At 40.8% G+C, this 13,199-nt stretch overlaps 1 protein-coding gene across 5 annotated transcripts in view; it reads right to left on the bottom strand.

Annotated features, from left to right (window-relative positions):
- Positions 1 to 13,199, bottom strand: part of LOC101673611 (synuclein alpha interacting protein) — a 162,490-nt gene that overhangs the window by 24,206 nt on the left and 125,085 nt on the right. For all 5 annotated transcript variants that reach the window (XM_004761356.3, XM_045081415.1, XM_045081412.1 and 2 more), the window contains 2 exons: positions 12,672 to 12,851; positions 7,136 to 7,249 (listed from right to left, as the gene is read on the bottom strand). In XM_004761356.3, coding sequence (XP_004761413.2) covers positions 7,136 to 7,249; positions 12,672 to 12,851 — 294 coding nt within the window. The remainder of the gene's footprint in view (positions 1 to 7,135; positions 7,250 to 12,671; positions 12,852 to 13,199) is intronic.

The raw sequence follows: 13,199 nt of genomic DNA, 5'->3' as shown, positions 1-13,199 counted from the left end.
CTTGGACTGGTCATGAACTTTTATACTTTTCTGGATTAGATTTGCCTTCACCTTCTGAACATGCCAACTAATCTGCTTAAGGAATGTTGGATAAAAACAGCCAACTCCTTTCATGGTTCGCCCTTTGTGGGGGAAGCCAGGCACTGTTTACAAAGGAGGCGTTGGCAACATCAGGGACAGAACGAACATTCGCACCACACTCTTTCAAGGGGAGTGAGGAGGGAGTAAGACCCCCCAAAGAACAAGAAGGGTAACATGCAGTCAATGCCTATTACCTACCAAGAAGGCACCCAGGGAACACAGGGTGAGTGCAAAAGCAGACCCTGCAGAACATGAAACCCTCAAAGTCCCTGAAGAATGAGGTGGGGCAAAGCCTGGAGGCCTGGGACTGGGACTCTGGATCAGGGTATGCTGATGTGCTTGTCCTCTTCTTCGGAGGCAAACCTGGGAAAGTTGGGGCTGATATTTGGATCAGAGTGGGTGGTGATGTATCCTATGTTCAAGGCAGACAACTTTCTTTTGGTTTCCTAATTGGGAAGGGGAAAATGGTATGACTTTGACTTGGAACCAGATGATTCTACCATGGGATCTTAACTCCTTAAAAGATCTGGGTGAGTGGATGTTTCTTTGGATGAAAAACACAACCTATTGGTTTGAAGCCGATGGAGAAGATCTGGAAACAGCAAGAGGGTGGGTTGCCGTGACCCAACGGGTGACAAGGACAGCCCTGCCAACTCAGTGGGTCGTTCTCAAGCCTGTGGTGACTTGGCTTGCTCTCTGATATTAATCATGGAATCCTAAAATTGCAGAGTAGGGGAGACTTGAGGGAATTATCCAATTCAAACACCCTTGTTTTACAAATCAGAAAGCCAAAGAAGACAAGTATGTGTTCTCTGATGTCCTAGCTAGAAATATTCCATATGTAACTGCTTGCAGGCATATTTTTACCTTTTTCAGACTCAATTCATATCATAGTGAATAAGGCTGTTTCACCTGAAAAGAAAATGACCTTTACTATTATTCACAGTGTGTTGACTTCTAGTCACAAGGTTGTAGAAAATAGAATACTACATTTTGTAAGACTAGGAATTTTCTCTTTGTCAACATATGGAGAAGAATCTAGAGACCTGGACTTTGCAGGGGCTTGAAAATCTGGGCAAACAGGCCAAGGTCTGTGTGAGGCCAAGAGCTGCTTTGGCTTGCGACAGTCCTCCAAGTCAGGTTCAGTCCGGATTGCTCAATAACCTGCCTTCTTTTCTTCTGAAGGCATGAAAAGCTCTTCTGGTAATTAAGGATCTTACCCAACTCATTATGCGACACTTATATAAAGGAAGAACTGTTATTCTACTGTTCCATACAGGCACATCTTTGCTGAGCCCCTCATAATCAGTTTTGCGTTCCGTAGCGGGCAATTTAATAAGAGAAGTAGTCAGCCTGTTCACTGATAAACCTCACAGAAACCAAAGATCTAGAATTCCTGGGTTCTGGTAAGAGCATACGTAGCATCCACTCTCAGATAAATGAGGCTTTCTGCTCTGATTCTGGAGAATGTGCCAGCAGAAATCGACGGTCCTATAATTCAGACAGCGACTTATTTGAGAACTACCTAGAAAGGAGAACAAACAGAACTATCTTCTCCAACTAGGAAGGGCCTTATGAATGCATATATGTAATATATATATATATATGCAGTGAGGTCTACCTCTCTCCTTAGACATCCAGCACTCTCTTCCTGGGCTTGTATGTGCACACACGCGTGTACATCAGGAAGATGCTCAGTGGACAATGTAATTCCTGACTTTCATCTTCCCTTACGTGTTGCTTTCAGAGAACATCTGATGCAGTCACGTGGCGGGAGAAGCCCTTCTGTGTTAGCTCTGTTTAACAGAATGCCTCTCTAGCTTACCATTCTACCCATCGACCCATACACTTACTGATACCTTCGGTGTTCCTCTCTTGACTATAAACTTCCCTCATGTCCTGGTTTCCTCTCCGGGGGATATTCTGCTCTTTGGGGAACCTGCTTTATTGGTGTTATTTTGTGTGTTCTTAAAGGCATTGCAGTTTGTTTAATGAGACAATTAATATAGGAAAATGAGATTTTCTGGATAAAGTCTAATAAAAACATAACAGAAAAGGGGGCCCGAGGTTTTTTACTGGCATCAATAGTCTCTACAGTTTTCGTTACAACCGTTAAGTCCTAAAGGAGGCAGCTTTTTCTGCAATCGTATATCATAAAATCCAATACACCATCAATGATATGATTCGGTCTGGTTTTTTAGATGGCAAAGTATAGAAAAGTGGCCAGCCATAATTTCATGATGTCCTTTATTATAAGATAAAGGTAGACTCCAGAGATAGTAAAATATGAAGAAAAAAAAGTATATCAAAGTATTTCTTAAATTGGTTAAGGCCTAAATATTTTTTGCCAAATTTCCCTTACGCTTTACTTATGGTGAAGTAAGTAAATTCAACAATCCTGATATCAATAAAAATGGGAAATTGGGAGACATCCAATAATCCTAAGAACCAATATTTATATCTACTACGTGCCAGTAAGGGCAATGTTTCATGTGGTTTTTTTCCACTTAGTCCCCGGAGCTGCCCAGTGAAGAAGGTTCTTTTATCTCCATGTTAGAGATGAGGAAAGTGAGGTGCAGAAAGAGCTTTTCTTCTTTAAAAAAAATATAAAAATAGAGGGTATGTGCTTTGGTGAGTGCTGTGAAGTGTGTAAACCTGGCGATTCACAGACCTGTACCCCTGGGGATAAAAATATATGTTCATAAAAAATAAAAAATTTAAAAAAATAAAAATAAAAATAAATGTCTCCAAGGCCACTGAGCTAATAAGTGGTAGGGTTAGGATTTGAACCCAGACACAGAGCTCCTGTTCTCCATGTCTCCACTTGCTATCTACTGAATGTGAATGTCCACAACCTGTTGCTCACTGACCTGTGACCCCTGATTCCATGACAGACACACTCATTCTGCACCCAAAGGGTCCCAGGAAGCACGGTTAACAGCCCGTCAGTTGGTGGGTTCGCGGAGCTCAGGGCCACTTAAGCTGTTTCAAAGAGCTGTCCTTGAAGAGCAGATGGATGCCCAGGCTAATCAAAGATTTTTCTATTTTGCTTTCATCTGCAATCACAGCACTGTCTGAATTGTTTATTTGTTTCCCCCCCATGACGGTGAAATAGTGAAGTTAACAAAATATTATCCTTTTGAATCATGAAAAAACAGTAACACATGGCCTGTGGAAATATCCCTCTTGCTAGCCTGCCTATCACTGTTCATGACTATTTGTAGGAACTGCTAACACTCTTCTTTATTCAGAAAGTGTCCAACCTCTCCCCCCACCTCTCTTTCTCTTTTTTTTTTTTTGGATCTGTATTAGAGCAAACATTTAAAATGGGACAATGCACACAGTGTAGGCAAAGGTGTTGTCGGTATATGCCAAATGCTACCACGGAGTTGTTTCTGTAGCAGGTTCTCCATATCAAAAGTCACAGGGCAGACTCAGGAGCACAACGATCCCCAGGTTTGACACTGCAAATAATAACAGAGCCCACTGAACCAATGTCCAGCGTGGAACTGCCCGAAGCGCCCCCATTCCCCCCTCGAGCAGCTGAGGAGACAGCCTTGCAGGAAGTGGGGACCAGCCCACTGGAACTTTCGTGTTGAAAGCAAACAGCCCCAGTCATACGGCTGGTGACTCTGACTTGAGACACTTCTGTTCCCATTGTTTCGCCAGCAACGTCTCTCTCAAGGGACAGCAAATCGGGCTGGCTGGCGGACATCCCTGCTTTTTCCCCCGAGTGCCCCCCACAGCTCTCGCCTTGGCGCTCCCTGTGGCGAGCTCTGCTTTGGACACTGAGGCCATGAAGTAATTGCACCCTCTGAGACTTGACGTGTCACGATGAGGAAAATCAATTCGTATCACCCGAAGATCCATCGCTCCAGGAGACCACTAAAAACTGCTGGCTGCCCCGTGGTACTGGAGTGTTTAAGGTAATTTTTACAAGAAAGAGGACACAAATTGGGAGTCAACGAGAGCCTGCTCTTTAAGAATCCATATGAGGGGCAGAGGGCAAAGAAAGTAAACCGAGAGAGGAATTTTGCTCGGTACTATCCTTTCCAGAGGTATTTACTCAAGAAACAAAACCAGGACACACTCGACTGCCTGCCTGACAGAGGAAAAACTTGCATGTGCTGAATCCATTAGAAAACCGTTCGCTAACAGTCTTCCTTGTGAAAATATTAGCCTTGTCCCGGTTCCAAGTTCAGCATCTCGACAGGTTATCTGTTACATAAGTGCCTGCAGTGGCCGCAGGATGGCCGGACGGAAGAGAATTCACGGCTCTGAAGGGCTTCTACGCTTTCCACTTGGGTAGGACTGCTCTCCTAAGGGCGCCGCTGGGCTGGGCTGTTCGCTGCTGGCCTCAAGGTCATGCACAACTCTTATCAGCTTGAAATAACGACCTGGAGCCTGATAACTTGCATGAGGCAAATGTCTGACATGGCTCTTCTACTGGGTCACCCACTTTCGGCTTTTCCTCAAGTCCCTTCTAGCAAGCCACGCCATCACCCAACAGGTTCCAGAAAGGGCACTTGCTCTGGTTCTGTCCCAAGAGCTTCACAATTATGAGAAACCCACCGTGAGAGCTGACCAGAGAAACTGGCACGCATCAAGGAGCATTTCCTGAGACAAAGAAGGCGGGGGGCCCAACTATTTATACTTAGGGTCTCAGAAAGGCAATGTAATCCTCTCCTGCCTCTTTGGCGAGCTCTACCAAAAGAGCAGGTAGCCTTTCCACTGGTATCGAAAATTCCGTGTGAGGCTTTAGATAAACAAAATGAACTCAGGAACATGAAGTAATTATTCAGACAGTCCACGAATAAAGAACGTTCTGTTATTTAGACTGCAAATGACTTATGAAAATTATCAGTGATGACATTCTTCTGGTCATTCGAAAATTCTAGTCTCCTCTTTGCCAGTATAAGCAAAAAAAAAAAAAAGGCATCCCTCACAAATGCTTATTAACTGTTATGGTTGTTGGTAGAAAATCATGGCTGGGGCTCATGAGGACAGTACACAGAGAAAAACGGAGTGATTCTTTCAAAATAGTTTGACAAATTTTAAATGTTCTTCATGCCTCTTTCTTCATCTCATAAATTTAGTACCAGATACTCCCTTCTTCGATTGAGCTGTGTGTCACAGTGTGTTGTTAGCTAAAATTGTAAAAAAAAAAAAAAAAGCCTTCCTCGGCTAGATCGATGACGCTGTAAACAGGCTATACAAATTACCGACACAGGTGGGCACAAGACAGGCTTCAGCTGAGATGTAATCTTTGCTTACCAGGCCTTGGAACATGTGCAAGTCACTTCAATTTCTTTCTTACTCTCATCTAGAGAACAGGTAAAAACAGTAGGCTCCAACAGGGTTTTTTTAAGGGAAAAGTCAGATAATGTACACAAAATCCAATGGCCTGGTGCCTGGCCCATACAGGAAATATTATATATTAATAAATATTATTATACATATAATTATACATATCAATGTACATATATTTATATTATATATTAATGTGTATATTATTATACATGTTATATATGTTTACATATGAAGTTACATGGCAGAGAATAAGCCATCACCTAACATGGACCTCCACTAAAGAAGAGACTGTAGTAATACTCTCCAAGGGTATTTTTTGAACTTGAGATTGTCATGCTCGAAAAAGTATAATCTCTTGTTGACAATACCACAATTTACTGCCACTGGGAAAGGTTATGAAGCCAAAGGGGATACGGTTATATGCATGAGAAGCAATTTTCTTTGCCACAAACAGATATGATTAAATCTATTTTAATCCAGTGCTGACTTTATTTATTTATTTATTTTTTAGACTGAGATTGGCATTTTGTAGTGCCAACTTAAAAAAATATGTATAATTGGGGTGCCTGGGTGGCTCAGTGGGTTAAGCCTCTGCCTTCGGCTCAGGTCATGATCCCCGGGGTCCTGGGATCGAGCCCCGCGTCGGGCTCTCTGCTCAGCAGGGAGCCTGCTTCCCTTCCTCTCTCTCTCTCTGCCTCTCTGCCTACTTGTGGTCTCTCTCTATCAAATAAATAAATAAAAATCTTTAAAAAAATGTATAATTTATACTTTTCCTTCTCAAAGGAAGTTACTTTTACTTTTTCTTTTTTTTTTTTTAACTCCATACCCTGGACTGTGATCTGTGTACCTCTATTACTCACCCTGGGATTTCCTAGTGTAGGAACTGGTTGTAACTGAGACTCATCTAGTTAGTGTGTTTGTTCAATAGAGAGAGACTTCCTTAATCAACATCTTACTGAAGATTTTCCTTTTACTATTGGGTAAAGAAACTTTACCATTTTCCCTGCTGACAAAAGACAACTATCATATGATCTCCCTGGTATGAGGAAGTGGTGATGCAACATGGGGGCTTAAGGGGGTAGGAGAAGAATAAATGAAACAAGAAGGGATTGGGAGGGAGACAAACCATAAGTGACTCTTAATGTCACAAAACAAACTGAGGGTTGCTGGGGGGAGGGGGGTTGGGAGAAGGGGGTGGGGTTATGGACATTGGGGAGGGTATGTGCTTTGGTGAGTGCTGTGAAGTGTGTAAACCTGGCAATTCACAGACCTGTACCCCTAGGGATAAAAATATATTATATGTTTATAAAAAAATTAAAAAATTAAAAATTAAAAAAAAGTTAAATGCATTTATTGTAGGAAACTTGTAAAATCCTGAAAAATACAACAAAGAAGACAAGAGCCATTTCTAATTCCACCCCGAGTAATAACTACGATAAATATGATGGGACATAGTTTTTTGGGGGTTTTTGGTTTTTTCAAGTCTTATTACCTATTTCTCTTCTTCTCTCTCTCCAGAATTCGAAGTTTGTACCAAATTATGTGAATGGTTTTGTATCAGACAGTTTAGTATCAGTTTAGTATCCCCATGTTTTCCCATAAAATTCCATAATAGGTATGTAGCTTTGTTATTTATCCATTACATTATTGGGAAATATTTAGGTTGTTTAAAACATGTTTTTCATTGAAAAATATTACAAGGAAATGATGGCTTATAAACCTGATCATTAAAAATTCTTCCTACCTGGCCAAAGCAACCCGCGTAATGAATAAGGCTTGGGAAATCCTTCGAACAACTCAGCTCTGCAATGGCTTCTGTTTCACTCACCATCCAACGGACACACTCCAGCTGACCATTCTACATTGGAAAAAAGAAGGAAAGAAAGAAATTCAAGGTCACTGAAGTTTGATAAATACCTCATAGATGGTAACTTTGCCAAGGGAAATTTGCCACGTGAATTTGGGTTCTCGTATTTGGCTTCATTTATTTGCAGTCTATCAAACTGGTCTGTGCTTTTCTATTTTATCTCTGGTCTGTGCTTTTGGCTCAAAATCCGATGGGGAATTTTTACTGAAATGCATCTTCATAACTCTAATCAGCTAGTTTAAAATGACTTTATTGAGGCATAATTTGCATGCTATAAAATATACTCCACTCTTTTAAAGCATATTCTTTGACGAATTTTGACAAATATATATTCTCTTAAATCTGCTCATCCAATCAAGATAGAGAACATTTCCATTCCCCCCCTTTCCCAAAATCTTTAGGACACTTCTGGTCTTTGCCCTAGACAACCAGTGATAGGATTTCCATCACATCAGGAGAGAGTACATAGTCTTCTGTGTCTCACTTTTGTCACCCAGCATTCATGCCTCTGAGATTCATCCAAGCTTCTTCTTGTATGAAAAGTTTGTTCTTTTTTTTTTTTTTTTTTAATTGCTGGTAAGTATTCCCTTGTATGAATATACCAACATTTGTTTATTCATTTGCTCTTAGAATAGGTTTTTACCTTTCATAATTTGAAAGGTTAGGACTCCAAAATCAAAAAAGAGAAAATAACTTTATTATATTGGCTCAAATGCTATGCTATGTTCACAAAAATCTTTGGTGACTCTATGCCAACACTGGCTTTTTCCTCCTGTGCTGAGATCCCACATTGTACAAACCAGGAAGGCAGCTGTGAAATGTATAACCGAGTCATTAGGACAATGGATTTAAATCCTGAATTCACTACTTAAATTTAAGGCCTTAAATAAGTTGCTTCCCCTCCCTGACACTCAGTTTTCTCATCTGTGAAATGGCAGGGATAGTATTAACTGCTTCATAAAGTAACTGTGAGCAGCAGATGAGACAAAGCCTATGAGATAACTCAGCACACAACACTGTTACCTTTTACTAGTGGCACACTCTCCCAGATCCTCCCTACCACACACGAGACATTCAGCTGCCTTCCTGGTTTGCCCACGGTGGGACCTTAGCCCAGAAGAAAGGAGCTACTGTGCCATGGAGTCAGGGAAGCTTATTCTAGATACAAGATATAGCAGGCAATCTACTCATTTTTCATCTATACCTATTTGGAGAGTGGAATTTCAAGCAGTCAACTCTCAACCATTCACAGGCAGACACTATTCTTCCACTGGGGGAATCTAGCAAGATCAAATGGGTGGTGAATAGCTTCCAGGTGCCGCCTCAGATCTATCTCCTCCCTCCTTTGCACTCCTTGCTGCCAGGGGAGGTTGATCTGTATGGGTTGGCTCCCTTGCCTGCTTGAATTTTTAAATTTCTTTTCTTCTGCTTGCTTTGAATATAGTTTGTTATTCTTTTTCAAGTTTCTTAAGGTAGAGGGTTAAGCTATTCACTTCAGAGCTTTCTTTTTTCCTTTTTTTAAAAAAAGAGTTATCTATTTATATGTGAGGAAGAGAGTACACAAGTAGGGGGGAGAGGAAGTAGGAGAGGGGAAAGCGGACTCCTTGCTGAGCAGGGAGCCTGACAGGGCGGGAGTCGGGGGAGGCTCTACCTCAGAACCCTGGGATCATGATCTGAGCTGGAGGCAGATACTTAACCCATTGAGCCACCCAGGCGTCCCTGCTTTTCTTTTTTTAAATACTGGCATTTATGACTATAAAATTTCTCTCTCAGCATTGTTTTAGCTATATCCTTAAATGATAATATATTCCATTTTCTTTCATCTCCAAATATTTTCCAGTTTCCTTTGTAATTTCTTCTTTGATAAATGATTATTTTGGTGTGTGTGAATTCCAGAGACTTCTGAGTATTCCTAATTTCCTTCTGTTACTGATTCCTAGTTGCATTTCATTATGGTTAAAGGATATACTTTGTATGATTTCATTCCTTTCGTATTTATTGAGACCTGTTCTGTGGCCCAGCATATGGTCTATTCTGGAGAATGTTCCATCTGTCTTAGGGGAGAATATGTATTCTGTTTTTGTTGGGTAGAATGTTCTGTCAGGTATCTGTTAGTTCTAGTTATTCAAAAAGATAATGTTTAAATAATAAATGTATTAAATAATAATATGCTACTATAAAGGCAGAAGGAAATAGATTGCTTCCATGGTTTTGAACACCACATTGCTTGCCAGAAACAGAAAGATCAAGAAAACAAAAAAATATATATATCATTAAATTCAAACAGGAGATTTTTGCTGCTGAAGTCTCTGAAACTGGGGTCACTCACAGGGGTTAAAAAGGAAAACAGTAGGTTATGTCTTTGAAGCTATTTTCTCACCAGACCATTGTGTTATCTTTGAGCTTAATCAGAGGACTGAATGAGAAGTAAAAAGGAAACTAAGGTTATTTCATTACAAGTCTGCTTAGCTCCTAAAACAATGAATTGTTTTGGCCCCATTTTAGAAACACACCATATAGAAATCTTTCTTTCCAGTTATTTTGCTTAACTGTTCCCAAAGGGCACTCAGTCATGCCCTGAACTACCACAGGATCTAGTGTTGGGTTCCCCAGAAAACTCTAAATAAATTCTGCATCTAACTGGTAAGAATTTATTATGTTCCATTTAAGAAGTTTAAGGGGAGGGGATAGGTGTTCTAAAGCCTTCAAAGCCCCTTTTCTCAGGTAATCTTTTTATTTGATATCCTATTTCTGACTCTGCTTTCTGTCAGTCTAGTCACATGATCTCAGCGACTTCTGCTCTTTTGAACCAAGTTTGTTGTCTTTAGTGAGAGCAGGGCTCTCAGAACTATGCTTAATGAGGTGAAACACCATCAGTTGGTCACTGGTGTTCAAAACAATTCCTAAAACACAAGAATGATGACTTCTTAGAACTCCCTCAACTTCTCTGATGTCTATCAAATGACACTGAATGGACTGAAGCAGGATTTGTGTCAAGTCAGATTCCCAAAGGGGATAGCACTTACTATGAAACATTTGTATTGATTCTTTTGTAAATTCTAGATTAAATCAAGAAATAGAAGAAGAGTTCCATTTCTCATATCATCGTCCATGAAATATCTGAGACCCCAAATCCATAAGAGCTTTTGAATCTCATGGGTTTGATATGCGTTCTTCATTAAAACAGAAAAATAAAACACTGCATTTCAAGGTTACATGCTGGTTACATGACAACAGTATGTCGACTGGAGGAGTTTAAGAATGAATTACCAATATCGGTACTGTAGAAGGAATTTATAGCCTGGATTGGCCTAATGACCATGAGTTTCTTAGATACTGTCCTACTCTGAGAATTCTTAATCCATGAAGACAAGCACTAGGGTATATAAATGAAGAAAAAAACTTTTTCATCCGGGTATATAAATGAAGAAAAAAACTTTTTCATCCAGCTGTATAGCTATGATATACTCCATAATCTAACAACAGTTAGGAAAGCTCATGAGTACTGTATTTTATAAACACTAAAAGAGCAAGGCAAATGTCAACATTTATTGAAATTGCAAGAATATTTTATTCAACACCAACCCACATCCATTGATGACCAGATCCAACCCCTGTCTTCCCACAGGACTCTGATATCGGACTAGAACCAAATTTGCCATCATGCACTTGAATTACTAGTAACTTACCTGCCCTATCTATCTGGCTATCAGCTTCTGAGGAAAAGGGACTAAGTCTCATTCATATTGTATTGTCACCACCTAACACAGTACCTGGTGGACATGGTACACATTGTTGAACTCATCTATCCTGCACCTTGACTTCCCATCTCATTTCTCTTTCTTCATGATGGCTGCTTGCAGTTCAGCTCCTAATACGACATAGCGACATTCACTAAAGGAAAGCAGTATCTACCAGGGTCTTCAATCTCTTATTTTATCAAAGATACACCATTTTCTATACTATCTTGGAAATAATACGTTATCATTGAATACAATTACATAAAGCAGAAAGAAACTTTTCATACATAAAACTTCACTGAATGGTGGGGCACCTGGGTGGCTCAGTTGGTTAAGTGTCTGCCTTCACCTCAGGTCATGATCTCTGGGTCCTGGGATCAAGTCCTGCTTTGGGTTCCCTGCTCATCGGGGAGTTTGCTTCTCCCTCTTCCCTGATCTTCTTCCACTTATGCTCTCTCTCTCTCTCAAATAAATAAATAAAATCTTTTAAAAAAGTGGAGTGAGGGGTGCCTGGGTGGCTCAGTAGGTTAAGCCTCTGCCTTTGGCTCAGGTCATGATCCCAGCGTCCTGGGATCGAGACCCACATCGGGCTCTTTGCTCAGTGCACAGCCTGCTTCCCTTCCTCTCTCTCTGCCTGCCTCTCTGTCTACTTGTGATCTCTGTCAAATAAATTTAAAAAGCTTTAAAAAATAAAAAAAAGTGCAGTGAATGGTAAATAAATTAAAGATGCAAAAATTCAGATTTGCATAAAAGATATAGCAAGGGTAGGACAGCACTCACTTGTATTTCAAATGTAACATGTTCTTTCGTGAATATGCAAGTGCATTTCTTTAACTAGTGAGTTCTCCTAGTAAATTTCAAAATTTCTAAAAATGATTCTTTTAGAGGACATGGCTATTATGTAAAGCAGAGCACATATGCAGAAGCACCAGATGTATTGTATTTCCCGGAACTTCACTTCTGGCTTCTTCATAAATAGGACTGAATTCTACACTTAGGGGCCAAAGATCTTAAAAAAAGGGTAGTTTAATAGCTAACCTTCTAGTGATGTGTTATGGTTTACAGAGGCACTCACTGCAGTGAGCTATAAAAGACCATGTTTCCCTGACTCCCAATTTCTAATTTTTTAACTCTATCCCAGTCGACATGACACTCAGAACTTGGCTCTGACGTTCTAAACAACTCTTTGTACCGAAGGCGTTTACACTTCAGACGTGATCTGTTAGAACCCTGCTTTATTATCTGAAATACTCTTGAGACTTACCATTCCTTAAAATACACTTTTCCTCATTTGTCTTGCTCATTATACTCACATTAGGAAAAAATGAAACCGTCTCAGACAAATCCAGGTGTGGTTAAAAATTTAAATCGCAGTCGTCATGAATAACAAAAGCTCTGAGAACCACAAGAGATCATTTTCGTTCCTCTCTATTAGCTGATGTGAAGCTTACCCTCGTTGCACCATAAACTGGAATGTAGTTTCCAAAGCTCAAAGAGTTAGTAATGGAAATGATTATTCTCTTAAATGTAGTATATGCTCATTTGCCATTTGCCTGGTACCTAACGCTACTCTCTCTCCATACTCAGCTCTTCAGCTAAACTCACTAGGAATTTTCAAAAAACAGAAATCCACTTTCTAGCTGTGCCGGGCCCAACCGCCAACCCATCATCACCTTGATGGCCAGGCCTGCTGGAGTCAGCTTCTCTGCATTTCGCTCACTGAGGCAGTCTTCTCCCATCAAAGAGGTGAGGTGCTGCAGACACTCGGCGTGTCCCTGCGACGCGGCCACATGTAAGAGATTATTGCCATTTTCGTCGTGAATTTTGTCTAGGTTGTCGGCAGCGAGGTGTGGCTGTTGGGACGGTAAGATTAGACCACTTGAGTCAAGAATCAGAATGAGATGCTGTGGGGGTTTTGCTGTGGACACTGGGAACAAGAGCTGAGTTTCCAGGAGGTCTCGTGGCCATCCTGGGGATCTGAGAAGTCAAAAATTCCCTACGATTAAAGCTAATGACTTTCCATTACTTTTTTTTGCTATCCTATCCTTTGGAACCCAAGTCCTCAAGGGACTTACCTTCATGGGAGACATGGCGACAGGGCTTGGTCAGCGAGCTCACAGAGGGGCCAAGATGGCTTTCTAAACAACTCCAATGACATTTATGGTAATTGGCACGTTCCCTCTCTGTCTCCTCCACTCGAC

This window comes from Mustela putorius, unplaced genomic scaffold (assembly GCF_011764305.1).
Source record: "Mustela putorius furo isolate JIRA1106 unplaced genomic scaffold, ASM1176430v1.1 tig00000561_pilon_pilon_pilon, whole genome shotgun sequence".
NCBI lineage: Eukaryota > Metazoa > Chordata > Mammalia > Carnivora > Mustelidae > Mustela > Mustela putorius.
The sequence above is the reverse complement of the archived record's forward strand: the minus strand, read 5'-3'. Positions and strand labels throughout refer to the sequence as shown.